The sequence below is a fragment of the Eleutherodactylus coqui genome, chromosome 11 (assembly GCF_035609145.1).
Source record: "Eleutherodactylus coqui strain aEleCoq1 chromosome 11, aEleCoq1.hap1, whole genome shotgun sequence".
Taxonomy (NCBI): domain Eukaryota; kingdom Metazoa; phylum Chordata; class Amphibia; order Anura; family Eleutherodactylidae; genus Eleutherodactylus; species Eleutherodactylus coqui.
In genome coordinates, this window is record NC_089847.1 from 101193034 (window position 1) to 101220352 (window position 27319).

Consider the following 27319-nt stretch of genomic DNA (forward strand, 5'->3'; position numbering starts at 1 on the left):
ACGTCACGCAGCTCCGGCTACAGCCGTTGGCAGGATTTGAACAGTTTGAACGGTTTGGGCGGGAGAGGAAGAGCAGCAGCAGCCGACCGGCAGCGGAGAGGTGAGGAGCGGCGGGCGTACAACACGGGGGAGTCCCTACACGCCGTGTAGAGATGTACAGCCCTGACTGCGAGGCTTTGTCAGGCGCCACGGTGTATCCTAGACGTGTGACGTCACTACTCGCCTCCAGTCCGTTACACCGGTGTTCTGTCACATTGTATCTTATGGCCGTGTGGTGGATCTCGTTCACATCAGTTCTGGAGGTTCTTTTAGGAGGTTTTTGTGAAACCTGCTGGGAAAAAAATAGTGCAGTGTGTTTTTTGTGTGCGCCATTCCCCGCAGTGCGGCGCTGCCCTTCACCTCGGTGGGGCTGGCGGACCGGCGCCTGAGCGCTGAAGGCTCTATTGTTGTGCGGTGACTTCCTTTCCCAACGCAGCCCGTCACTATGATGGGAGACCGTCTAAAAACACTGATCAAACCCCGGTAAACCGCTGCGCTGGAGAGCGGCCGCCCGGCTCACTGACACAGGTGTGTCTTCTGTCTATAGTCAGGTGTGTTTTTTTTTTTTTTTCTTCCAACTTTACCAACTGAATACGGACACTGACTTACATAATTGTATTTAGATATGATTTTTTTTTTTCTTTTACCATAAACCCTGTCCTATCTTATCTATATCGTGGACCAAAACAGCCCATGACAGTATATGACTGTTTAATAACAAACAAGCAAAAAGCGCAAACCGTGGTGTAGGCAGATGTCAGATCATGTCTATGTTTACACACACACTTTATTTGTGTAGCACCAGCCTACTCCACTTCCAAGGAACACAGACAATACGGAAATTACATGTGGTGGTCCAATTATTCACAAACGGCAGGGTGGTACAGAAGGGACAGCGACCGGCAGCGAAGCAAGTGGGACACCGCAGTAACCTGATGTAGAGTTTTTAGGGCACAAACTCGGTGGATTAGATCAGGAGATTTGGTATGCCTCCCTGAAGAGGTGAGTCTTTACGGTACGTTCTGTGCATTGGGGATCATCCGGATGTTTTGGGGAAGAGTGTTCCAGAGGATGGGTGCTGCTCTGGTGAAGTCCTGGAGGCGAGCATGTGAGGTCCGTATTCGAGGGGTGTTTAGTCTGAGGGTGTTAGCGGATCGGAGTGAGCGGGCTGGGTGGTGTACGAAGAGGAGGGAGGCGATGTATGCTGGCGCAGCGCCATGCAGGGCTTTGTGAGTGAGGTAGAGGAGTTTAAATTTTGTTCTGCAGTGGATGGGCAGCCAATGCAGCGACTGGCATAGTGCAGAGGCGTCTGAGTAACGGCTGGATAGCCAGGTGAGTCCAGCTGCCGTATTTAGTATGGATTGGAGAGGGAAGAGTCTGGTGCGGGGAAGGCCAATGAGCAGCAAGTTGCAGTAGTCGGGAATGGATGAGGGTGACAACAAGTGTCTTTAGTGTGGCCGTGGTGAGGAACGGACGGATTTTTAGCAATATTCTTGAGGTGTAGGTAGCATGTTCGGACCAGAGATTGGATGTGGGGGGTAAGGCCTTGTGTCCACAGGGAAAATGGAATTTAAAAACCTGTGCTGGTCTGCTGTACGTGCAATCCGCACCTATAGGGAATCACTGAGCACCCACAGGTAATTAAATAACTGGATGTCATCTTCCCATCACACGTGGGAAAACACCCGCAGCATGCTCCATTTTTCTGAAGATCCCGCACGGACAGCTTCCATTGAAGCCAATGGAAGCCGTCCGATCTGCGACAGTCGCGGATGACACTGGCTGTGTCGCAGATCTGCAGGAAACCAGGAGTTTAAAAAAAATAATAATAAAAAGGCATAGCGCAGCACGCCATCGGCGTCCCAAGTTCATCCACCATGCAGAAGAAAGAAGATCCGTCCGTGACGGAGGAAAGCCCTGCAGTGTTCAGAAAGGTGAGTACATGTTCTTTTTGGCCTCGTCTGCAGGCCGGGTGAATCTGCTGCAGGATTCTGCACTGGAAAACCGAGGGGGCCTAAGGCCTCATGTTCACAGGGAAAATCAGGCCCGCTGCAGATTCTTCATGGAGAATCCGTAGCTGGTCCCTGCAGACATGAGGCCAAAAAATAATAAACTCACCTCTCCGGACGCTGCAGTTCTTCCTTCCTTCCTGGCCGGATCTTCTTTCTTCGGCCCGGCGGATGTGCTCGGCACGCCGGAAGCGTGTCGCGCGCATGCGCCGGGCACATCCGCCGAAGAAAGAAGATCCTGGAAGGAAGGGATACCTGCAGCGTCCAGGACAGGTGAGTTTTAATTCTGGTACGGGTGTTCCGCGGATCCGGAAGGCTTCCATAGGCTTCAATAGAAGCCTGCGGGAGACCCGCACTAAAATGGAGCGTGTCGCTTTTTTTTTCCGCACGCAGATCCGCGCCTGAATGGAAAAATGATATCCGCAGGTAGTTAACTACCTGCGGGTGTCCAATGCATCCCTATGGGGCGTGGATCCACGTGCGGGAGAAACGCTGCGGATTTTAACCCTGTGGACATGAGGCCTAAAGGAGAGGTCCGAGTCCAGTGTGACCCCCCCGAGGCTTATGATGGTGCCAGCTACTGATATGGAGATGTTGGAGGGGGGTCTGCTGGTTAAGGGTAGAAAAACAAGGTCAATTTTAGAGAGGTTAAGTTTGCGAAAAAGGGAGGTCATGGTGTTAGCGACAGCAGACAGTGGGTGATGTTTTGGAGGAAGGGTCCTAAGATGTCACGAGAGGAGGTGTATAACTGGGTGTCATCAGCATTGGAGGCCAAATCTGCAGATGGTTTGTCCGATTGGGGCTGTGTAGATGGAGGAGGGGCCAAGGACTGAATCATGGTGGACCCCAACAGCGAGCAGGAGAGGAGATAAAGCCAGTGAAGGAGAGGCTGAAAGAGTGTCCTTTAGGCCTCATGTCCACAGGCAAAAGAAGAATTAAAATCCGCAGCGGATTTTAACTCTTCTCCCGCACGCAGATCCGCACCCCATAGGGATGCATTGACCACCCGCGGGTAGATAAATACCTGCGGATGGTCAATAAAAGGGATTTTAAAAAAAAATGGGAGCATGAAAAAATCTGGACCATGCTCCACTTCCGTGCGGGTCTCCCGCGGGGACGGCTCCCGCGGGCTTCTATTGAAGTCTATGGAAGCCGTCCGGATCCGCGGGAGACCTAAAATAGGAATTTAAAAGAATTAACTCACCCGCAGCGGGCCGGGAAGGTCTTCTCTCCTCACGGCCGGATCTTTCTTGCTTCGGCTCGGCGGATGTGCCCGGCGCATGCGCGCGGCACGTCGGCAACGTGCCGCCGGCGTGACGAGTTCATCCGCCGGCCAAAAAAGATCCGGCCGTGAGGAAGAGAAGACTTTCCCGGCCCGCTGCGGGTGAGTTAATTCTTTTAAATTCCTATTTTCAGCGCTCATGTCCGCGGGGCAGGAGGGACCCGCTGCAGATTCTCCATGGAGCATCCGGAGCGGGCCTGATTTTCCCCGTGGACATGAGGCCTTATGCCAATAGAGTGGAGCATAGCGAGGAGCAGGTGGTGTCAAACGCAGTGGAGAAGTGAAGGATTAGTAGGGAGTAGTCGCCACTCGACTTTGTCGTCATCAGATCGTTTGATACTTTTGTGAGGGTGGTTTTGGTCGAGTGTAGAGAGGAGAGAGAGTTATAAGAGAGAAAGCGTTTGAGGCGGGAGTAGACCAGGCAGTCAAGTAGTTTGGAGATGAAGGGGCGGTTGGAGACAGGTCGGTAGTTGGCAGTGTCGGTCAGGTCATGGGCTGGTTTATTCCCTCCCCCTCAGCAAGCTGGGTGCTCATTTTACTGACCTTGGAAGGATGGAAGACACAGTCAACCTTGAGCCACCTGAACCATGCAGGGGATTGAACTCACAACCTTCAGGTTGTGAGCGAGAGCTTACCACTCTGCGCGTGCGGGGGGTGGGGATAATGACCGCCGGGAAGAGGGTTGCTAGTTCTAGTATAGATAGTGAGTGATGGGTGCAGTGCTGGAGAACAGGGTCAGACTTCTTTGCTGCTGTTCTTCAAGTTGTAGATATGCTGTAGCAGCAATAATGATGCAGGAGTTATGCCAAAAAAGTCTTTATTCCTCTGTGCAACGTTTCGATCATTCAATGATCTTTGTCAAGCATACCACAAACCCAAAGTGCATGACTTATATAACAAACATAATTAAAATATACAGAACAGCTGGTAATTAACACATATGTTACCAATAAACATGCAAGCTGCCGATCTCCATGGCGTCCGGCTTCCTGTGTCTCTCCTATGTCCTTAGCTGGATACTGAGCATGTGCGGGAGTACAGAAATCTCGCGAGATTACATGTTCTGCAGTGTCACAGCACAGAGTTCACATCCCTATAGCTAGCATAGTGTGGGTGATGTCATAATCACGTTCTCATACTCAAATATCGCGGGATTTCGTGTTCAACAGTGTCCAAGCACAAAGTTCTCATCCCTATAGCTAGCATAGTGTGGGTGATGTCATAATCACGTTCTCATACCCAAGTATCGCGAGATTTCGGATTGCAGCTAAAGACAACCCAAAGCATCTCTTTAAAGAAGAGTATAATACTTATTGCATAATATATACCCAGGACTGATCCATGGTACATAAATATAGCCTCCGCATATGTCATATAGTAGTCAAAACAGCACTCAGACACACAGTAAATGTCTATGTAAATATCTACAATATCTCCTACTGCAGAGAATCACATAGAAGACCCTAAGTAGAGCAGGAGATCAACCATAATGCGCCCCTTAGTCCTATGCCAGAAGGTCATGATGCAGAAAATCTGCTTAAAAGGGCAAGGGGCTCATTGTATGACAAAATAGTACTGCCAGGCTAAATCAGCCTAAAGTACAATTAATCTAACTATGTTTTTATGGTCAATTAGTCTGATCTAATAGACATAGTGCTTATCACAATGCATCACCCAACCCATAAAGGATGATTATAACAACAGAATCTCCGTATAGATATTTGGGTATGAGAACGTGATTATGACATCACCCACACTATGCTAGCTATAGGGATGAGAACTTTGTGCTTGGACACTGTTGAACACGAAATCCCGCGATATTTGAGTATGAGAACGTGATTATGACATCACCCACACTATGCTAGCTATAGGGATGTGAACTCTGTGCTGTGACACTGCAGAACATGTAATCTCGCGAGATTTCTGTACTCCCGCACATGCTCAGTATCCAGCTAAGGACATAGGAGAGACACAGGAAGCCGGACGCCATGGAGATCGGCAGCTTGCATGTTTATTGGTAACATATGTGTTAATTACCAGCTGTTCTGTATATTTTAATTATGTTTGTTATATAAGTCATGCACTTTGGGTTTGTGGTATGCTTGACAAAGATCATTGAATGATCGAAACGTTGCACAGAGGAATAAAGACTTTTTTGGCATAACTCCTGCATCATTATTGCTGCTACAGCATATCTACAACTTGGATGACACTTTTGTGGAGTCTATTGATCCAGACTCCTGCTGTAGCTGGCAGCTCTGTATCTGTGGGTCCTACCTTATTGGTTCTGTGGTGAGTGCTGTTCCCGTATTACTTGTTTGCTGCTGTTCTTGATTTTTATTATTTTTCGGTCAGCGGTTGCTCGGCCTATATAACCCATCATGAGCCAAGCACAAGCTTGTGGTTGACAATACTGTTTTCTTATATAGTTACTATGTCTGTTTTAGCCTAAGGGCTCATGCCCACGAGCGTTGCGGGATGCGCCTGTGGATTTACGCTGCAGGAGTACCACAATTCTAAACAACTTAGTGCCTGCAAGTGATCGTGGATTTTGCGGTCTCCATTAACATGCTATATTAATTGAGGCCTCCCGCAACGTAAATCTGCGGTAAATAGAACATGTTGCAATTCTTTCCTAGTGCGGAAATCTGCGGCAGAATTCCACAAGTGAGCATCGTCAGGCAGAAAGCCATTGGGTTCAATAGAAGCTAATAGCTGCGGAATTCACGTGCAGGAAATGTGCTAGAAATCCGACCGTGGGCATTCACCCTAAAGAGCAGGCGGAGCTATTACCCATCCAGACAATGTTTGCTACGTTTTTGGAAACTACACCACATGCATTCAGCGCAAAAACCTGAAAGAGTGAAGATTGCTTACACGTATTTTGGATGTAAAGTTGGAGATGGCACGGCACAAATGCCGTTTGTGGTGCCTATGATTTGGCATAAACCAAAAGATCATCACTCGGTCGGCTATTTCTGCATGTCCAATGTTGCTGGATTTTCAAATAAGAACAAGTAAATAGTTTCTCCTGACTGAGCGATTGTTACAAAGTGCCGAAGCGGCCGTCCAGAGCTGAGCGCACTGCTGGCAGATACAGTGTGCTACATGCATCAGCCGTTGATCCATTGATGGCCACAACTCCACATTAAGCTGGGCCTAATGGAAAACTTTGTCTTGGCTATGGATCAGAATGTAGATGGTTTCCAGTATCTGAAGGACAAGTGTGGAAAGCCGAACTAAATGCAGGAAATCTTGTTGGTCCTGAAATCTGCAAACTAATGCATGACTATACATTCAGATCCAAACTGAGCGCGCTTCAGCTCACCGCCTGGGGTGTATGTGTGCTAGTTGTGCAAAACATTACACTCCCCCAATAGCGTCTTCTCTCATCTCTAGGACTTCTCTTAGGCCTCCTGCAGACGGCCGGGTCGGATCATGCTGCGAGAATTCTCACAGTGGGATGCAAGCCGTGCCCCTGTAATGACCACCGCGGCTCGCCTCCTCCCGGCGTCTTCTCAGCTCTGTGCCGGCTGCCGCCCAGCCGAAGCATGCGCAGGGCCGGTGCACAGAAATGGGACATGCCGCGACTTGTTTACCGAGCGAGATTTCACGCGGTCAAATCGCGGCTGTCTGCATAGGATTGCATTATTGCCTTTGCTCTGCTTCCCACTTCACTAATTTCCCTCTCTTGGACTATAACCTCCTCTCTTTCTCTGTCTAGCTCCCTAGTATCTCCCCTTCAGGCTGTTCATATCCAAAACTTGACTGGGACCCTACAGTTCTGTCTCCTATAGGTGCCTGTCCACGGGCCTCTGAAGCCTTCCATAGCATTGCTATGGATAGCGCCAGCACACTGTCCACGAGTGGAGAATCATTGCGATTCTCCGCTCACGGCTGGCAATTCACAGCATGCTGCGAATTGTCCCGATTCTCCGCAGTCAGCCTATCAGATAGGGCTGACCGTCGGGATACCGCAACGCCCGTGGACAGGGGGTCTATTTCTCTCCTCTCCTGCCCCAACCTGGCTGCTGCACATTACAACACCGCTCTCAAACATGACCTAGATGAAGCGGCGCCCCCTGTAACCCACGCCATCCGATGCAGACCTCAGCAACCCTGACTCACGCCACAAACGCGCTTCATCTGACTTCCACAGACTTTTTCCACTTTAAATTCATGCTCCGAACCTACATCGTCGCCCTCCACTGTGCCAAACAAGTCTACTTCACCTCGTGCATTTCACTATCTCACAACCCTAAACGACTTTGCACTTTTCACTCCCTTCTCAGCCCTAAATTACAGTCTGTATGGAATCTGGCTTGTCTTTCAATTCCCAATCTTTAAGACCTGTATAAAAAAAAAAGGGTTGTGCATTGATTTGCAGGAATGCTGCCATCCAGCAGGTGGCGCTGCAGAGATATTATTCCATCTTCCCTATTTGAACTTGTAAGCAACATGTTAGCAGTGTATCAGCAACTCAAATGTCACACAAAATTTAATTTCTTACATTCTCATCTGGATTGCTTTTTGGGTGACATGAGTGAACTGGGGTAGATTCCACCAGGGTATTGTCACCATGGGGAAAAAGATATCAAGGCCATTTCAACCCCATCATGATGGCAACTTCTGCTAGTATTTGCATCGGTCAGCAGACACTCGCAAGCACAATAACCGGTGCCTAAAGCACTTCTGAACAGTGTCTGTGCATAAAGACTCAAGTGAACGTTTTATTTACACGTTTGTTAATGTGAACAAGCTCTTGTCATCTCTCAGGTGTGAAGCACAATATAGTTATGTACAGCGGCTGGATCACCAACATAACATTAGGAGAGCTGAAACGACTAGTGAACGAACGAACGATCGCTCTTCACTCTGACAACCATGTTTACGTGGAACGGTTTGTAACTTTACAGTGATTATTCGGATGATAGTCGTCCTTTTGTAAAGCCACAGCTTCACATGGGACAACCGTCGTCTGTATAATCACTGGAGAGAGAATGAAAATCGCTCCATATGACCATGGCCACCAACAGGGGGACGAGTGGTAGTTCACTCATCAGCCACTAATCCTTTGGGTTCAGTTTGCCTAAAAAGTTGCTGGTTGATCAAAATTCGCAGTTGGTTGTATTTGATCTCTGCACGGCGATGCCTCCAATGAACAATATCATGGTTAATAATTACCAACCACTCTGTGAATGACAGTTTGAAAACTTTTCATATGCTTCAGTGACTATTTTCAGCATTGTGTAGTTCCTCTACCCCTTTCAAGGTACTCCAAGCCCCCCTGCCTTGGCGCTCCTTCTCCTGTGAGGCCAGAACTGTAGTTTATGGGGCTCACAGGAGCTAACAGATTCCCTTTATTCTAATCAGGTGTATGAGGCCTAATCCATAACTTTATTTTTTGTACAGGTGCCACCATGAACGATCCGGAGAGTCTGTCACAACTTCTGCAGGTTTGTTCCCGCAAGGCAGAAGATTTTGTTCAGCTTCTAGACCGCAAGCACATGGTATGGCTCATGGAAATAGAAGAGGCTGCCAAAAAGATGTTCAACAGGTGAGATCAACTGCTTTGGATCATAAGTAGCTCAAATTATGTTTGAGGATCTTTGTTAAAACCAATATCACACTTAGGCCATTTTCAAACCAGAGTATTATAGGTGACTTTATGTGCCCAACATATAAAAGTGTTCCAACCTGACCGTGGGTTTACTGACCTGAACTCGGAGCATCATGGATCCCTATGGTGCTCTGAGTACAGGTCAGTAGAACTCTGGTTAGGCCAGGTCACTTGTCCACATTACGGGCAGATCAATGCACCTGTAATACGCTCATGTGAAACTGGCCTTGGGCTAGAACTACACATTGACTTTGCTCATGCAACCAGTTCTGCAGCCAAAGATTTGTGTGGCCTCCAAAATTTAACCCCATAAGGATCAGGCTGTTCTGTACCTTAAAGGGGTTGTCCCGCGCCGAAACGGGTTCCCCCCCCTCTCCCCCCCCCCCTCCCCCCCCCCCCCCCCCCCCCCCCCCGGTTCGGCGCGAGACAACCCCGATGCAGGGGTTAAAAAAACAACCCGCACAGCGCTTACCTGAATCCCGGCGGTCCGGCGTCTTCATACTTACCTGCTGAAGATGGCCGCCGGGATCCTCTGTCTCCGTGGACCGCAGGGCTTCTGTGCGGTCCATTGCCGATTCCAGCCTCCTGATTGGCTGGAATCGGCACGTGACGGGGCGGAGCTACACGGAGCCGGCATTCTACACGAGCGGCCCCATAGAAGACTGCAGAAGACCCGGACTGCGCAAGCGCGGCTAATTTGGCCATCGGAGGGCGAAAATTAGTCGGCACCATGGAGACGAGGACGCCAGCAACGGAGCAGGTAAGTATAAAACTTTTTATAACTTCTGTATGGCTCATAATTAATGCACAATGTACATTACAAAGTGCATTATTATGGCCATACAGAAGTGTATAGACCCACTTGCTGCCGCGGGACAACCCCTTTAAGGACCAGACACTTCTTTTTTTGCTATCGGCTGTGATTAAAGCCCAGGACCAAGCGCCATAAATTTACTGTGCTTGGTCCTTAATGAGTTAATGCAGCAGCATGAAATCTGCAGTGAATCCTCATGTTACATGAGGTTTTACATTAGAAAAAAAATTGCTGAGTAATCTTAGGGCACCTGCAGACGGCCGGGTCGGCTCCGGCTGCGAGACTTTTAGCAGCGGGACCCGAGCAGAGAGCAGCGTGGGCACTCACCTCTCCCGCGGCCCCCGGCTCTTTCATGTGCCGGCGCATGCGCAGAGCGGAGCTGGTGGACGGTGAGTAAAGTTTCTGTGCGGGGCTCTGCGAGCCCTGCACAGAAATAGGGCATGCAGCGGTTTGTTTGCCGCGTGAGATTTCGCGCGGCCGTCTGCATAGGATTGCATTTGTTAACGCAATCCTATGGCAGCTTCCAGCGGCAGAAATCCCGCGGAATTTCCACCCGTCTGCAGGCGGCCTTATTTATATGATAAACATTCTCCACTTATGAGCTGCAACTGATAATGGGGGAGGGAAACAAGTTTCACAGGGCCAGATATTTTATAATTCCTTTATATATATATTCCATCAGTGATTTCACTGCTGAACCAGAGCTAATGCCAAAGACGCCATCTCAGAAGAGACGTAGAAAGAAAAGAACATCGATTTTGCCAGATGAAAATCGAGATCCTAGTAGGTGCAGGTAAGAGAAATGTCGGCAGTTAAGTGTTATGACTCAATGCAGGGGAAAAGTAGAAAAATTATATACTGCACCTTATTGGGAATCTGTCATCCCTTTTGAGCCCATAAACTATACTGTGGGGCTCAAATGACAGGAAAGGGGGAGTCCGGGGAGCCGTTTGATACAGTGTCTCGTTCCAGCGCTGTATCCCTGTGAAGTTGCCTTTTGCAGACATTGTGACTTTTTTTCAGCTGATTGTGTTTATGCACTCTCTCCCATTTATCTTTATGGCAGAGCGCTAGCGTACAGCCAGCTGAGGAGTCGTGCTGTGTGCGTGCTGCAATTTTGTGGGGACACCGTGCTAGAGCAGTTGACCTGATGAGTACCGGACAGGGCTCTACTGCCTCCGTTTCATCATGTTGGCACCCTATAGCGTAGTTCATGGGGCTCAAATGTGGTGACAGATTCCCTTTAACTTTTTTCCTCCAGATGTTGTTTAGAATGAGTAGACTTGACTTGGCTTGCCATAAGTCTTTCCCTTGTGATGTTTCTGCAGAATATCTAGGAGAAGAAGCAGTGTCACCTGGAGCTCATCAGTTCGCAAATTGTCTTCTCGACACGTGACTAAACCACTTAATACATCCATTCAAGAAGAGGTTGAGCAGCAGCCTACAAGAGTGACAAGAGCGAAGGCACAAGCCAGCATGCGCGTGTCTATAGCTGAAAAAACACTAGAAGAACTCTCATTAAACAAACCGAACGACTGTGTTCCGCCGGTGAAGATTAGTGCAGAAGTGCCGTTCTCAGACCCTGAGAAAAAGCCTGCTTTAGACACTGTTGTCCTTACTTCCACTGCACCATCTATTCCATCTGCTCCCCCAGCAGTCACTGCTGATAACCCATCAGCTGCCGTCACTCCTGAGAAAAATGGTCGCACTGCAGGCAAATTAAAGATTGCTAGCAGCTCCACACCTAAGCAGCAAGCAGTTATTGGGTCAATAGATCTTACACTTGAGTCTCCTCAGCCTGTTGCCAAGGAGCTGGAACTGTCAAACCACAGTGTGACACCCACAGGGTCAAAACGTGACCGCCGGTCTGTCCGTCGCAGCATTGTTGGACGGAAATCAACCAGCTGTCGAACATCCCTGGCTAACCAGTACTCTCTCGCTAGTAAGCGTGAAAGTATGACAAGAGACGCTGTGCACAAATCCATTCGAAGATCGGTTTCGCGGAAGAGAGGTTCAGGGGTGTCATCGTCTTCTAGCTATAAGAGCTGTAAGTTGCTCCTCGCACTGATGCAATGTTACAAATTATCCTGCAAGTATTTCATCATGTCTTTAATGTTCTTTCTTTGCAGACCACAGCTCTATTGAAGAAGCCACTGTGAAAATCGGGTAGGAGCAATTTCAGTTTAATAATTATATATTTAGCTATTCAAGTTCCTAGAATATGAAACATACCAGCTGTTTACTGAAGAAGCAGAATCTACTCTATTTCCGCATCAAAGACCTTTTTAAACACCCTGGTAATTACACATGAGCATTGTGTAGTTTGAATGTTAGTTTGCCTAAGGCAGGGTTCACACAGGGCGGATTTGCAGTGGAAATTCCGTCTGGAATTTCACTGCGGCAAATCCTCTGTCGGCCGTTAATCCCGGGTCTAGCCAGCCATGTGGACAAGATTTGTCAAAAATCTTGTCAACACAGGACGGCCAATCTGTCGCGGCAGAAGCTGGCGTTGCGGGGCGGATTTCCCGGCCGCAGCATGTCAAATTTCTTTTTTTCCTTCCATTGCGGCCACGCTCTCCTCTATGGGAGCGCCGACCGCAACAGAAAAGCGTGCGGCCAAGCCACTCCAAAACCTGCGGCTAAGTGCCGCGGGTTTTGAAGCAGCACTTTCTCAGTGGAAATCTCGCTTTGGCCGATCCGCGAGATTTCCACCAGTAATACGTCCCGTGTGACCCCAGCCTATGGCCTTGTTCACAGGGGCAACAAAATCGTGTGATTTTTCTCGCAATACGACAATGCTACAAATCGCATTTATGTGAAGCCCGTGCTTCCCTATGGGTTCCCTCACATTTGCCTTTATTTATGTATTTTTTTTGCATGCTACATTGCGAGTTAAAAACCTCCATGGGTCTCACGATATGTACACGACTTGTGAGGTTTTGTAGCCAATTTTTCCCTATGGAGCTTTCCTGTTTCATCGCACGAAAATGCAGTGGTGCAACTTTTTTTAAAAATTTGAATAAATCGCATAAGAGGCGCTGTCCTGCTCCAGCCCGTCTTCTCCCTAGTCCTTCACAGTTGTCTTCAGCATCTCTTCTGGCCGGGGATTAAAAAACCCACCTCCAGGAAGCGCTGCCTCTGATTGGCTGAGGGCCGCGACTCAGCCAATCAGAGGAGCACTCGATGAATCAATCGCAACCAATAAATAGCTGTGACTGGTTCGAGCGCTGGCTCTGGCCGAAGGCTGTGATGCTCAGCCAAATCAATCAAAGTCAGCGATTCCTGGAGGCGAGGATTTTCCAAAATCCTCACATGTGGTGCCACAAAATCGCTCGACTTTGCTGTGCCACAAATTTGCGGTATCGCTGTCAATATCGCGTCGCCCGTGTGAAGGAAGCCTTAAGGAGTTTCTCTGGCATTTACTGTTGATGACCTATTCTGAGAATAGATCATCAATAGTTAATTTTTGGGGGTTCGCCACTCGGGTTTCCCACTGAACCCTTTGGCCCACTCAAGGCAGCCGAGCTGGAAGTATAACAGCAGGCACAGCTCCTGTTGAAATCAGGCTGGCCACGGGTCAGCTACCTTGACCCTATAATCTCACCGCAATCTTAGGCTCAAAGTAGCTAACAGTCTTTGTAATACAGTTGAGGTATAAACTTATAAATGTCGTGCCTCCAGTAATTTGTATCCAAGAATGAGGAGTCTGAAGGAAAAGAAAAATACCCTCAGCTATGAGGAATAATGGACTTGTTGCATTTAAGCTTACATTTTGCAAATTTTACTAAATTTGTTCTTTATCCACTTTTCTTTTACAGGCCTGAAACTATCGAACCTATTGAGGAGGTAAGGAAAAGGCTAAGGCTGTAGGTGAACTGACCATAGTTAACACTGGGATATATTTTATACAGTATTTTTATGATGTGTTAATCTTTATATACTGTGCATTGTGGCTTCCATTTATAGTGGAAGCTGTAACACCCCATTGCCCAATGTGAGCAGAGCCAGCCTTGCTGTATACTGATCCTTAGTCTTTCTTGCATGTTGCCTATAGATTTTGGGGTGGTTTTTTTTTTTTGTTTTTTTTTTGTTCACACGTGCATTAAAAACGCAGTGAATACGGGTGCAGTACGTGCGTTAAACAGACTCATGGAAGAATGCACGTAGTTCATACAGTGCATGTTTTATGGACCAAAAACGCATGCACATGTATGAATGAGCCCTAAATCTACGCAGATTTTTTTTTTTTTTTCCACTGCATGTGAATAGCTTATAAAATCCTCCATTCACTTACAGTTGGCTGCAAAGTGTTGGTGGATTCATTCAGGATTTAGGTACAAGATCCTGAAAGTGTGAATGTGTTCTTGGGTTGGATAAACTTGTATCTTCCATCTGTGAAATAGAAGTCTGCCCAGTATTTGATGCTAATGGGGTTTGGATTTTTGTTCTGTCTGCAAAACCTGTCTCGTCACATTCGTTGGAGGACACAGCAAAAACCTTGGGTATGGCTTCTGTAACTAAGAGTCAGTGTTCACTCCTCCAATCAGCTGCACCCCTCATGCGTCACCAAGAACCAGTTCCCAAGGAGGTAAACCAATACTATCACAGCTAGAACCTTGAAACTGGTATAACTAGTGACCAACAAATAAGACCATCTGATGGACCAGAGGGAAAAACTTCAAAAATAATGCTGGTCAGATATCCAAAGAACTAGTATTGGGAGGCTGCTATGTCTTCCAATTAATGATTTTATAGGAAGTAGAAAAATAGTTTCCTCGTCCTCATCATTGGGGGCCACACAGCAAATACCTTGGGACCTTCCAGAGCAGTCCCTAAGGATGGGATGAAGGCAGTCTGTCTATAGCCGCCTGCTGAGCTAGACAGACTCATCAGTTTAAGCAAACGTATGTATCCTGTAAAATCTCAACACAAGTACAGAGCGCACCATATTGCAGCCTTGCATATTTGTACAGTAGAACAATGTCAGGAGGCAGGCTTCTGGTCTCCAGCATGGTCTGGATTGAGAGGGGGGGGCCTCGTTCTTGAGATCGCAGGAGGTCTCAGCAGTGAGACTCCACCGATCAGCAAGTTATCCCCCGTCTTGTGATATTCTGGTACAAACCCCCCCCCCCCCTTTAACATTATGGCCTGAATAACTATGCCACCTAACTAAGAGTGGACAAACTCGGGTAGAAGAGGGGTCTCTGACAGAAGATCTTCTCTGAGGGGTTGGCTCCAGTGGCATTGTCTAGTAAAGCCACCAGTTTTGACAGGGCCAGTCCGGAGCGACCAGGATCACTGTGTCCTAGTTCATCTTTAGTTGGGGCATAGCCCTGTTACTGGTAGGTTACAGAAGAGTTAAAGCATTCTGACCTTTTATATCTGGTGACCTATTTTTTTAAATAGGTCATCAGTAGTTGATCAATAGGGATCCACCCAGGATCCCCATCGATCAGCTGATTGTCCAGACCATTGTCAGTGCAGCGGGGCCGGACGCTGTCCCCTCCAGTGGCTGGGGCAGGAAGTTGGAGCCGCCGGCTTCACTCCCACTGAAAGCGGTGAGAAGTCTGCACTTGTATTACAATTGCTGCTAATATTGTGGTGAATATAGCACTTACACATCCTCCCCTGGCCACTGATGGCTGTGTCCAGCCCCACCACACTGACAGCAGGCTTGACAACCAGCTGATCGATGGGGATCCTGAGTGACAGATCGATCAACTACTGATGACCAATGCAGTGAATTCTTTTTCTTCGAGAGGTAGGGCAGGCAAACAAGTGGTTAGAGCCGTGCCTTTTTCTCTCTTTAGCGGGGCAATACTAAAAAAATGAGAACAAAACAAGACCATGGGGGTCATCTCTACTATGTCCTGCCACTGATATGGATAAGAAATGCCAACTTTTTTTATTTAATGTAACAAATGTTTGTTTTTCCAGTCACCTGCAAGTACACGTTCTGTGCAAGCACGGGCTGTCAACAAGATTGCTGTTACCAACCAGCCCAACTCTGAGCCACAACGGATGGTGACTAGACAGTCATTGACCTTGAGAACTGGTTAGTTTTACTTGATTGTGCGTTCCCCCTCAGATTATAGTTCAAGTAACAGCATGGACCGTATCTATACACTAAGAATGTATTAGAACTTATTGCATGCCGGAAAATATAGCTTCAGTATAAGGAGCATAAAAATACTGAATATAAAGATGTCCAACCCCCCCATCTTCGCCAATAGATGTGAAGCCTGTGAACGTGCGTTGTAGTGATACTCTTGTCATTGTAGGTTCAGGTGTTAAATCCTCAGGACTTGGCATAGGTGGTTATATGTCTAGGTTCACATCACATTTAGCTTACACAGAGTGAAATCTGATATATGCACTAAATGTGCACTTGACATTAGTGTCCTTTCGGCAACCACCTTGGCTGGTTTACCACTAAATGAAGAAAGAGGGGGGGGGGGGGGGGGAAGTATAATAAAATACGTTTATGCCTTATGGTATGTTTTTAACAATGGAACCCTATAGGGTTGCAGATGCTTCAGCCTCCCTTCCCTCCCCCCCCATCCATTTTTACATATACATCCCTGCATATCTAACACCATAAGCACGATGTAAAGGGAGTCAAGAGTGTTAAACTATAGTCCATTTTGTATAAAGCAATGAATAAACTTCAATTTTATTCACACAGATTTTTTGGGGGGATCAAGTGTTAACGCACCCTAAAGGCGTTCTTTGTGTACAATAAATGTAATGTTCATACTCTCTATATAAATGCCCTGTCTGTAAGATGCGCCACTCTGCCGATTTCAGTAGCAGTCACATGACAACTAAATTCTATTCTCCATTGCTCTGGAGATAAACGGGTCACTGTATTGCGCTAAATCCCATCCATGCAACTGTTTGAGACATTGCAGCACATGAGCTGACTGTCTAGTAGAGGGACATGGTGAGCTGCCAGTCACTTGACTCTAACATGCCAACCACTCGTGGTGACATGGGCAAGAGGTAGCCATTGCCACGGATTATCGGTTACCTGATTGTTTTGTTTTTTTTTTTGTTTTTTTTTTTTATTTTCCTAGCTTGATCATGTGACTGCCTCTGAAAATGGTGGAGCGGTGCATTTTGCAGATGGTGCATCCATATAAAAGTTTGAACATAGTTTATATTTACTGCACAAAAAAACACTTGTACCTGGAGAGCCTTTTACTAAAACTTAGACAGCAGCATGGTTGTGAGATAGAGCTGAATAACCTCTTTCTGGTATTTACAGAAACTTGTCCTGACGTGGAGGATCAGATTATAAGGTATGCCTTTGATACTAATGGTTAGGCCAAAGCTTCCAATGTTGGCTACTTATTACTAAAAGCTGATAAGGCCATGAGAGGGGGTCAAAGATTGGACCAAAACTCAGATTGAGGTTTGCCTGGAAGATGTCTGAGGTGTTTTAGGAGGTTCCTTCTGGGATCTTGAAGCTTGCAAGCTAGCTGAAGAAGTGATCACTGTACTTGGATAAAGAATTGTTTTATCCTTCTTTTAGGAGAGCGAGTTATAAACGTGCTGTGGATGACTTGTCTGACGATGACCGTTCCAGTGATGAGCAGGTGAACTCTCCTCCCAGGAAGAAAACTCCTTCTCCCCCATGTCCTCCCAGCAAAGTAAGTTTTACACCAAATTTTAAAGATGTTTGGTTGTAATGTAGACATTTGAGGTCAACTCGGTCTGTTCCTTCTTTTAGGTTGTAAAGCCTCTTCCTCACATGAAGGCTTTCCTGCATACAGTACAGAAGAATCAACTGCTAATGACTCCAGGATCTATTGGAAAAAGCTTCATTGCAAAATCCTTTATAAAGCGCAACACTCCTCTGAAAGTAGACCCCAAGGTAGGTGATATTAAGATGAAGAGACATTGGCCAGCACATACCATATTTCCCCAAAAATAAGAGCTATTCAGAAAATGAGCTTTAGCCTGTTTTTTTTTATTTATTTATTTTCAGGATTTTAGAGGGGGCTTGAAATATAAGCCCTGCCCTGAAAATATGCCCTATCTGCATTACCTAATAAGTGTATGTGTATATATAAATCTATACACGCACATATACATTACCTAGCAGGCTCAGTCCAGATACCTCCTGCTGCTCTCCACAGCTCTGGTGCGGTTCCCAAACATACAAGATCACTTCCTGGTTACAGGATTCATAAATCCAGCCTCCATGAAGTGATGGCTGTGATTTTGATTCTTTGGGCGCTGCTCAGGCAATCAATGCAGCACTGGATGAATCCATCACAGCCATCACATGGAGGCGGGATTTATGAATTGGCTGAGCTGATGCATAACCAATCCCACATTGTCTGCTCTGCTGCGGCAAAGCCAATTCATCAACCCCGTCTCCACAATGTGATGGCTGTGACTTGTTCCGTTGAGTGCTGCATTGATTGGCTGATCAGCACCATAAGAACCAATCGCAGCCATCGCTGCTTGGAGGCAGGAAAGAAGGATCTTGTATGGGCGGCCAGAGCTGTGGAGAGCAGCGGGAGGGACCTGGACTGAGCCTGCTAGGTAAGTAAAATAAGACCTAGTGCCTTTTTAGGGGGGAAAAATAATAGACATTGTCTTATTTTCAGGGAAACCCTACTATATATAGATTTCTCTTCAGTTGCTGTGTAGACTGTTCAGGGCTTTCACACTACACCTCTTGTTAAAATTATGAGTCATTCAGTAGAAACATAGGTTCTCCTCAATATGTAGGTTTTCATGTTGCCCCTTAAAGTATGCTAGTGTTGAATTCCCTATCGGCCTACTTCAGGCTGCCTTAGCCATGGACGGTATAAAATAACGAAAGGCTCCTTCATTGGTCCTCTGTGTTTTACTCTAAAAAGCTGTGGGACGCAACAGAAAATGTAAACAATCCGGCTTATTTACACATCCGTATATCAGCTGGGTTTTCACACTCGGCCGATATACGGTGTCCCTTTATGCAGGGGAAGGTGGCGGGCCGGGAGCAGTGCACCTAGCTCAAGCCTCCTCTCCGCACCTTGCCACTGTTTGCTATGGGAGGGGTGGGACGGGGGGGGAGCTAAGTGCAGATCTGTCTCGCCTCTTTGCTTCTCCCTGCTCGGATGGATAGATAGTTTTTCTTAAGACTTGTATTTTGAAATGCATTTCAGAAGAGCCTTTTGGTATTTCTTATTCTTCCCATGATTAGGGCAACCTGAATCTGCTGACAGTTTTTCTATAACTTATAAGTTTGGACATGCACTTTAAAGAAAAGTCCTACATTTTTGCAATCCATGATCTTTAAGTGGTTGTCTGAGTTATGTTAAGGTTGGGTTCACAAGTGATGGACTCTCACGGAATGTCTGCAGCAGGACCGCATGGAAATTCCATGAGATTTCAGCAGTGGAAGGCCGCTTCAATATTTGGTGCGGCTTGATTCCACCGTGGAAATCTCTCCCCATAGAGAGAAGGGACCCGCAGCGGAAACAGCAATACAATTGACATGTCATGGATTTGAATTCCATGCCACGTGTCAGTTTCTGCACGACTTGTCGACAGCGTGTGGACAAGATTTTTGCAAATCTTATCCACTTTGGTGCTTAGTCTCAGGCTTAAGAATGCATGCGGAATTTCTGTGTGGAAAGTCTGCACGGACACTCCGTGGCAATTCTGCCCAGTGTGAACCCAGCCTGAGGCCTTGCTCACACAGGCATTTGCAGAGACGCTGCGTTTACTGCAGATTCAGCCTGCTTTCAGCAGTGCAGGCATGCGCTATGCCACTGTTTTGGCTGCGTTTTCATGCTAAAGAGAAAAAATAAGTGCTCACCTTGCAGGTGCCACCTGAGTCCCCGCCTGTGTTTTTGGAGCTTCGGGCTGGCTGCTGGGCACTTGTCAAGCCGGCAAAGTATCTATTGCTAGTGACGGGGATTGAATTCCCCACCTCCCTGCAAGAGATTGCTTCGATTGTCTGAATCGGCTGAGCAACAGCCTGCTCAGCCAATCACAGCCAGTGCTGGATGCACCAATCACAGCTATTGAAATGAATGGGAGCGTTGTACAGCATTTAGCACTGCACTGAAAAAGCAGTGCTAAATGCTGTACAAACAAACGCTTGTGTGAGGGAGGCCTAGGGGTTTTCATAAGGGTTCTGCATGATATAAAATAATGCATGAGCTGATGCTCCCTGCTTGATCCCAGCCAGCAGCTCCAGGTCTCAGCTGTGCTGTTTGCCTGCAGGCTGCCGTCAGCCTGAGATATTCCATAAACCTACTGCTGCAGCCAATGGCAGTGTTCGGCACTTATCACTTTCATTGGCTGCAGCAGCTTGTTTGGAGATGGCTCAGGTGGACTGCAGCCTGTAAAGATTACGTCAACAGGGAGACCTGGAGCCGTTGGCAGGGGATGAGTGGGGAGTGGTAGTTTACACCACAGGAGACCCCATTGAGATGCCCTCATAACTCAGACAAACCCTTTTAAAGACCGGTGCACGTGTTCTTATGGAGCATTTGCTTTTTGTTATTTTTCTTCTATCAACTTACTTTTTGTCTTTTGTTCCCCCTCCCCTCTACCACCATATCCAGGGAGACGTAAGTAGTTATCAGCTTTTAAAGGGGTCATTGGTGGTTTTGAGATCTGATTTTGGTTTCAGGGTGAGGGAGCTGCTGGTCACTCACAAGACTTGGTGCAGGATTTCAGTTTTTTGTGGTGGGGCCTTTTTTTTTTTCTCTGAGAAAAGCTTGACATCCCTTTTTATTACAAATTTCTAGGAGAAGGAACGTCAACGTCAGGAAACTCTCCGCAAGAAAGAGGAGGCTGAACTTCAGCGCAAACAAAAAATGGAGGAGGGAAAGAAGCGCAAACAGGAGGAACTCAAGTTGTAAGTAACCCTAAATATAACCACTTACAATAGTGGGTTTTTTTTGTTGCGTATATTTAATTTCATTTCCTTTTGTTACATAACGTTTCTATCTGATGTAAAGACATTTCAATTTTATATTTATAATGCAGGAGGAGAGAAGAGCGTCAGCGTAAGGTTCTACAGGCTCGTGAGAGAGTGGAGCAGTTGGAGGAAGAGAAGAAGAAGAAAATAGAGCAGAAATTTGCACAAATAGATGAAAAGGTAAAAATTTATTTATTTTTTTTTCCTTCAAAGAATACCCCCAAAACTAAAGTAAAAAAAAATGTAGAGTAGCTCGCATAGAAATGTTTTTGGAGGTTTTTAAATGTTATAACTTTAAACTGTAAAGACATTAGTCTTTGGGCCAGGATAGAATAGCTGCTTGCAGTGAAATACTCCAGTTGTGCATTAAATGTAAGATTCAGACCCATCAACTGTAATCTTGCCCTGAACATCGTTGCGACTTATTGGCCATAGTAACATAGTATGTAAGGCCGAATGAAGACCATGTCCATCTAGTCCAGCTTGTTTATCCTCCTGTGTTGTTGATCCAGAGGAAGGCAAAAAATCAAGAGGCAGGAGCCAATTAGCCCTTTGGGGGGAAAAATTCCCTACCGACTCCCTAATGGCAATCAGACTAATCCCTGGATCAACCCCTAATAGTTCCTACCTGCTTGTATACCCAGATTAACAATTAACCTAAGATTTATATCCTGTAATATCCTTCCACTCTAGAAAGACCTCAAGTCCCCTTTTAAACTCCTCTATGGATTTTGCCATCACCTCATCCTCAGGCAGAGAGTTCCACAGTCTCACTACTCTTACAGTAAAGAACCCTTTTCTGTGTTGGTGATGAAACCTGTTTTTCTCTAGATGTAGCGGATGCCCTCTCGTTACCGTCGCAGTCCTGGGTATAAACAGATCCTGGGAGAGATCCTTGTATTGTCCCCTCATGTATTTATACATAATTATTTGATCACCCCTTAGCCATCTATATTTCTAGAGTAATCCCAATTTGGATTGCCTCTCTGGGTATTCCAGTCCTCTCATTCCATGTATTAGTTTAGTTGCCCTTCTTTGAACCCCCTCCAGCACTGTAACATCTTTCCTGAGCACCGGTCATATTGTACCACCCTTTTTTTGCACACTCGCCCTATTTGTAAAGCCTTTTGATTTCAGTGCTTTATTCTGTCCTATCTTTACAGGTGAGAGAGGACCGCGTGGCTGAGGAGAAGGCCAAAAAGAAAACGACTGCTAAAAAACAAGAGGAAGCGGAGAGCAAACGGCGTCAGGAGGAAGAAGTTCGAAAACTCAAAGCTAAAGTGGTGTGTTGATAGAAACCAATAACTAATCTCTGATAAAACATAAGCGTTTAGAATCCTAGAAGCCATTGATCTGTATTTTACGTGTGTTGTAGGAGGAAGAAGAGCGTAAAAAGCGGGAAGAGGAGGAACAGGAGAGGCAAAGAAAGCTTGCAGAAGTCAAAAGAATGGCTGATCTAGAGCGTGAAAGACTACTAGCAGCTGAAAAGGAGCAAGAGCGTCTCCGAGCTGAAAAGTGAGCGACTGTTTTGGCACAATGGTTCCTATGGCAGTTCACACATTTTATGCTTGTGTGGTAGCATAACCTTTTTTCTCACTTATACAGGGAAAGAGAAAAAAATAAAGCACTTCAGTTACAGAAGGAGTTAGAGCAAGAGGCACAGGAGAGAGAACAGCGCAGAGAGGCAGAAGAACGGAGGAGGAAGGTGGGAATAATGGAGACCTCCTATTCCATTAATTGGGGTCATGTTATGTGTCTCAGCCTAAGGTAATTGATTATTATTCTAGGAGCAGCAAGAGAGGTTGGAACAAGAATACCAAGAAAGATTACGCAAAGAAATGGAGGCCAAGAAAGTTAAAGAACTGGAAGCACAGAAACTGCGTGAAGAGCAAGAGAGAATTGCAAAGGAAAAGCAGACCGCTGTCGGTGCCACAATAATGAATCAAACTGTGGACATACCGGTATGAGAGGCTATAATTGTCCATGGTCCGCATTTGTCTATAGTGGTGTAATCTTAGTCAATCTATAAGTTAAAAGTTCACTAACTCTTCAGGCAATATATGCTCCTCATCAATCTTGTAATATACTTTTTATTAATTTTAGTTCCACTGTAAACAAAGTTTGAAGTGCCTGCCACTAGGGGTCCCCCTTCCAAGCCTTCTGCAATCCACTGCCTGTCATTGGGCGTTCAGCTGCTCTAGCAACCAGGACTTTTGGATTGTGTTCTTAACTGTGGGGCAGGGGCTATGACCTTACAAACTCTTCTGGGGGAGGCGGCGGGCCAGGAGCAGTGCACAGAGCTCCTGCCCCTCGCCACTGTTTGCAATGGGAGGAGTGGGATGGGGGCAGAGCTAAGTTCTGCCCCCTCCTATTGCAAATGGTGGCGGAGAGGGGGTGGGAGCTCGGTGCACTGTGCCCGGCCCACCACCTCCCCGTGCAGAAAGGGACACCGTATATCGACCGGGTTTTCACACCGAGCATGTGAATAAGCCCTTAAAGGGAGAAATGAACAGTAGTGCTTACCTGTTTACATGCCCCCCACTGCTCCCGTCGCAGAAATTCCTGCTGCAGTCACAAGCCGGTTGTCAACATTCAGGAAACTGGTGTAGCCAATCGCTTGCCTTAGTGCTCACGTGCATAACCACTGAGCCCGGTGACTGGCTGCAGCATTAGCATGAACAATAACGATCTCATGACCATAGCATTTTAAAATATCTATTTGTTTGCGCTCTACCAAATTTCGGACAGCCAGCTTTAAATTTTAACCCTTTATGGATGGGGAACTTAATGTATATAAATTTTATTTATTTTTTTACATCTGCACTTTGTCACCCCCAAGTGGGACTTTAACTTGTGGTCATTTGGCCGCTCGTGCATTATTATGCAATACCATAGTATTGCATTACACTGTTCGGACAGGCAGTCTATCCAGATATGCCATAGGCAGTCCTTCATGGCAGCCTTTCGACTCTTCATAAAGCCCTCAGCTGACAACTGAATGGCACCTTGCGATTTCATCGTGAGATAGACTTTCGGGACGCCCGAATGGTGATTGCGGCATTTTAATGTCTGTCAGAATTCTTGAAATGCCATTGTTAACAGCTGGGATCAGTGAGTTCTGATTGTTGGTGAGTGGCTGTCAGACAGCTGGCACCTGCCATACAAGGTGCTGGACCGCTTCCGATCGCGCTCCAGGGAGTTCAAGTATGTAATTTTGCTACTGTAGTAAAGGTACACAGTATGTAAATCTATGGCAGCATTTAAATCCACTTCCTTTCTTGACAACGACCTTTTGTCTTCATAGAACTCTCCAGTCTGTGAGTCGTATGAGATGACTCCGAAGAGCTACAAACTTCCATCTGTCAAGAGTAACACAGAGGATTATGGCATGGACTTGAATAGTGATGATTCCACAGATGATGAAAGTAAACCTCGCAAGCCTATTCCAGCATGGGCCTCAGGTGAGTGGTGTTCAGTCACGCTTGTGTTCTGCTGTGTTATATCAGTTATATTGAATCTTTTTTTTCTTTTCTCCACTCCCCCCTCCTTCCCCCTTTCCACAGGAAATCAGCTAGGCCAAGCAATGTGCAATCAGTACTACCATCCCATTGATGTGGACAAATACTATGGCATCATTCACAGCCCCAAATTGGAGGACATGTTTTATAAGAGCAAACCACGCTATTTCAAGCGCACTAGTTCTGCAGTATGGCACTCTCCTCCAATAAGCAGTAACAAGCATCTTACCGTGGGCTACGGGCTGAAGAAATACTGAGCTTACGGGCCTACACCCTGAACTGCTGCACGCTGCTCTTAAACTGTTGTCTGACTGTCCATTTTATCTGTTTTATACGTATATATTTTTTCGTACTGGGCATCTTATACACGTGTACGGTAGGGACATGTTTTAAAAATAAAGACTCTTTAAAGATTAGTACAAATTCTACATTTAATCAAATGGTAGGATGACTCCCCTCCCCCCCCCCCCCCCCTCTCAAAGGGGTGTTCCCTACGCATTGATGGTTAAATATGTAAATGCATTTGTGACAATACCTTTTATTATTCAATACTGCAAGTGTTCTTGATCTTCTGTGTATCCATGACCAATACTCTTGTTTTATGACTTTCCTGTGGTCATGGTCACCACTGTTTTCCAGCCATGGTCGCACAGTTCAAACGCTACATTTTACGATTATCATGGCTGTGAGTGTGCATGTGGTCACATCTCTCAAGCTCAGTCCAAATCTATAGGTTTCCCCTAAGCAGTGCAGTAGCCGGAGACCCTTACTACTCAGCGCCTGTCCATTCTCCTCCCCTCTGCAATACAGCTGAATAGGAGCGCTCCAAGGCATGCCCTCTAATTGAAGTAAGCAGTGCAGTGGGGTCACAGTGCCCACCTGATCCGTGGGGAAGTTGCTGGCTGAAGGCAAAGACTGGGAAATGGAGGGAAAAGAGAAATTAAACTGGTAGGAAATTGGATTGGACCCCATCAATGACATTTTGGGGCTGAGATAGGAATAATTTTTTTTTTAATAATCCAGGGCTAATATAGGGTTGTCCTGCTTTCATTGTGCATTAAGAAAAACTACTACTATGCATTGTATAAGTCTTGTATATATTGGGTGCTGGTCACGTGTGGTTCTCTGGTGCTGGGGCGGGTGGAGTGTTGCGTTTTATTTTATTTTTTTGGTCTTGTTTAGTACATAGATTAGAGGTTTGTGTTGCTTATTTAAATAAATTAAGTCGTTGTGCATAAAAAATAGACAAGATCCAAACTGGCTGTAAGGTTTTTACTTTTATCCCAGTGTGCACCATTCAGAAGGCCACGTGCTCAGAATGCACTATTGGAGGAGCTGCCCTTGGCTTCATACACATTATGGTGAAGTGTAAGTTCACACGGTGCCCAGCATTTGTTTACTGTATCCCTAAATCCCCAGTCACCTGAAAGGAGACCAAAAGGCGCGTCCTTTTACCCAGCTTTGTTTTAACATGGGACTGTAAGGGTACGTTCTCACAAGAATGCTGTGATACTCCAAATCGGCTGAGTATACATAGAAGATGCAGCGCACCTCTAACGTACGTCTTCGCGCTGTCAGCGTGTCTTCAGAGTCAAAATTTGCAGCTGCTTTCAGAAGATACATTCCTCATTCTCACCTCCCGAGTCTTCGTTGTCAGTGTAGCTGGTCAGGCGATGGCACTCACGACAGGCCGCCTACTGCCAGGATGCGCTGACAGCACGAAGACTTCGGAGGTGCGCTGTATCTTAATCAGCTGCGGATACACAGATGGTGCGCATTTTGAATGTAGAAATTACGCAGCATTTCTGTCCTGTTGGAACAACCTTACCGTGGCCGATGTGCATGTATGACAAACTTCAGACTTTGAGACTCTATACCTCTGATGGAAGGCTTGAACGCCTTGTACTTGGAGTCCTACACAGGGCTTATTTAAATGAGCCTTATTTCCATAAAGTGGTACTTTAGGACCCAAACACCCTGGTCCTTAAGGGCTCATTTCCATGAGTATGCAATTTTGGTCCTTGAAGGAAAAATAAAATGCTTTTTTCAATGTGTTCTTACATCTGTGATGTATTGGTTTTCACATGGTCAAAAAAAATGCAATAAGGGCCCAAGTGATATCCTTCTGTCACAACCAACAAAATGGTCTAGAAAAATGTAATTCTAATGCATCATATTTACTTTTTATGCACCTATAGATTAAATTTTGGTCCATGAATACAACAGAACACGACACGACTTTATTTTTCTCGTTCTTGCCATTGGGGGTCAGAGCTGAAGAGCGTGGGTATAGCAACTGTCATTAGTGGACATTAAGCAGAAAAGTGTTTTCCTACCAGCTTATACCCCTGCTGCAGGCAACAATCTAATGCGTTTTAAGTTTGGCCTCCATTCACTGGTCTTCAATTGTTACCTTCCTGACTCTAGGAATACAGGTCTGGTACTAGACTGCCACTCTGACTTAAGGAGGGCAAACAGACTGGCATTAACCATTCTGTTGCCAGCCCTACCCTCAGAAAGCAAGACTATTAGTTTGATCCAGCAGCCATAATGGCCCTCAGAACAGGTGCACTTCTTTACTATCCAAAGACATGGGTGCACACTGCTGGAGTTCGGGAGGAGGAGAAGCGAAACTTCATCCATCCCTCTGTGGCTACTTCCTTTTTGGGGACGACTGCAGTGGTCCCCCTGGGAGGGAAGGGACTTATTGCTGTGCTGCAGATGGGCTACTATACCAACCTGTGCCCGGTTGTCAGGTGCTGATCTTCTCTAAGCAATGCAACTTTCCATCTCCTGTGCCCCTTTCCTTCATCCATGTGTTTTATAATGTGGGCCTCGTGGTGGAGGGTGACTGTGCTGTGGGACATTGTGCCACTCTGCCTGCAGTCTGCTTCCATGTGGCTGTGGGTGGTCGTGCTTCCAGGGTTGCGCTCTGGGCCTCGGCTTCAGGCCTAGTCAGGCATAGTGGCCTCGGTGGATATTGCTTTCCAATCCGGGGTGTCTGCTTTTGGGGAGGACTTTCTTCTTTCCTCCTATGCCTCTCGTGCGCCAATACCCTGGCCTGCTATTCGTTTGTGCCCTCTCCTTGCAAAAGCTGCCCTCAGGTC

The 27319-nt window shown here is 46.5% G+C and overlaps 1 protein-coding gene across 3 annotated transcripts; it reads left to right on the top strand.

The window, feature by feature from the left end:
- On the top strand, window positions 1-25469 carry INCENP (inner centromere protein). 3 transcript variants are annotated; one of them, XM_066583168.1, is made up of 18 exons: window positions 1-100; window positions 8743-8887; window positions 10447-10557; window positions 11093-11811; window positions 11894-11930; window positions 13583-13610; window positions 15702-15819; window positions 17032-17065; window positions 17299-17416; window positions 17497-17640; window positions 20522-20631; window positions 20763-20874; window positions 21858-21977; window positions 22070-22209; window positions 22300-22399; window positions 22482-22655; window positions 23999-24155; window positions 24258-25469. In XM_066583168.1, exons 2-18 carry the CDS (start codon window positions 8751-8753, stop codon window positions 24467-24469), a joined length of 2571 nt encoding a protein of 856 aa, XP_066439265.1. In that variant the 5' UTR covers window positions 1-100; window positions 8743-8750; the 3' UTR covers window positions 24470-25469. The 3 variants fall into 3 exon arrangements, with proteins under 3 accessions (XP_066439265.1, XP_066439263.1, XP_066439264.1); XM_066583166.1 differs by lacking the exon at window positions 1-100 and adding an exon at window positions 5045-5347; XM_066583167.1 differs by lacking the exon at window positions 1-100 and adding an exon at window positions 5045-5347 and having other exon boundaries at window positions 21858-21974.
- The last annotated feature ends 1850 nt before the right edge of the window (window positions 25470-27319 follow it).

What these genes read in the sequence shown, in the direction of transcription:
- INCENP (XM_066583166.1), top strand. An exon ending in CGAGATCCTAGTAGGTGCAG is followed by an intron (nt 10,558 to 11,092) that starts GTAAGAGAAATG and finishes ATGTTTCTGCAG; the next exon opens with AATATCTAGGAGAAGAAGCA. An exon ending in TATTCCAGCATGGGCCTCAG is followed by an intron (nt 24,156 to 24,257) that starts GTGAGTGGTGTT and finishes CCCTTTCCACAG; the next exon opens with GAAATCAGCTAGGCCAAGCA.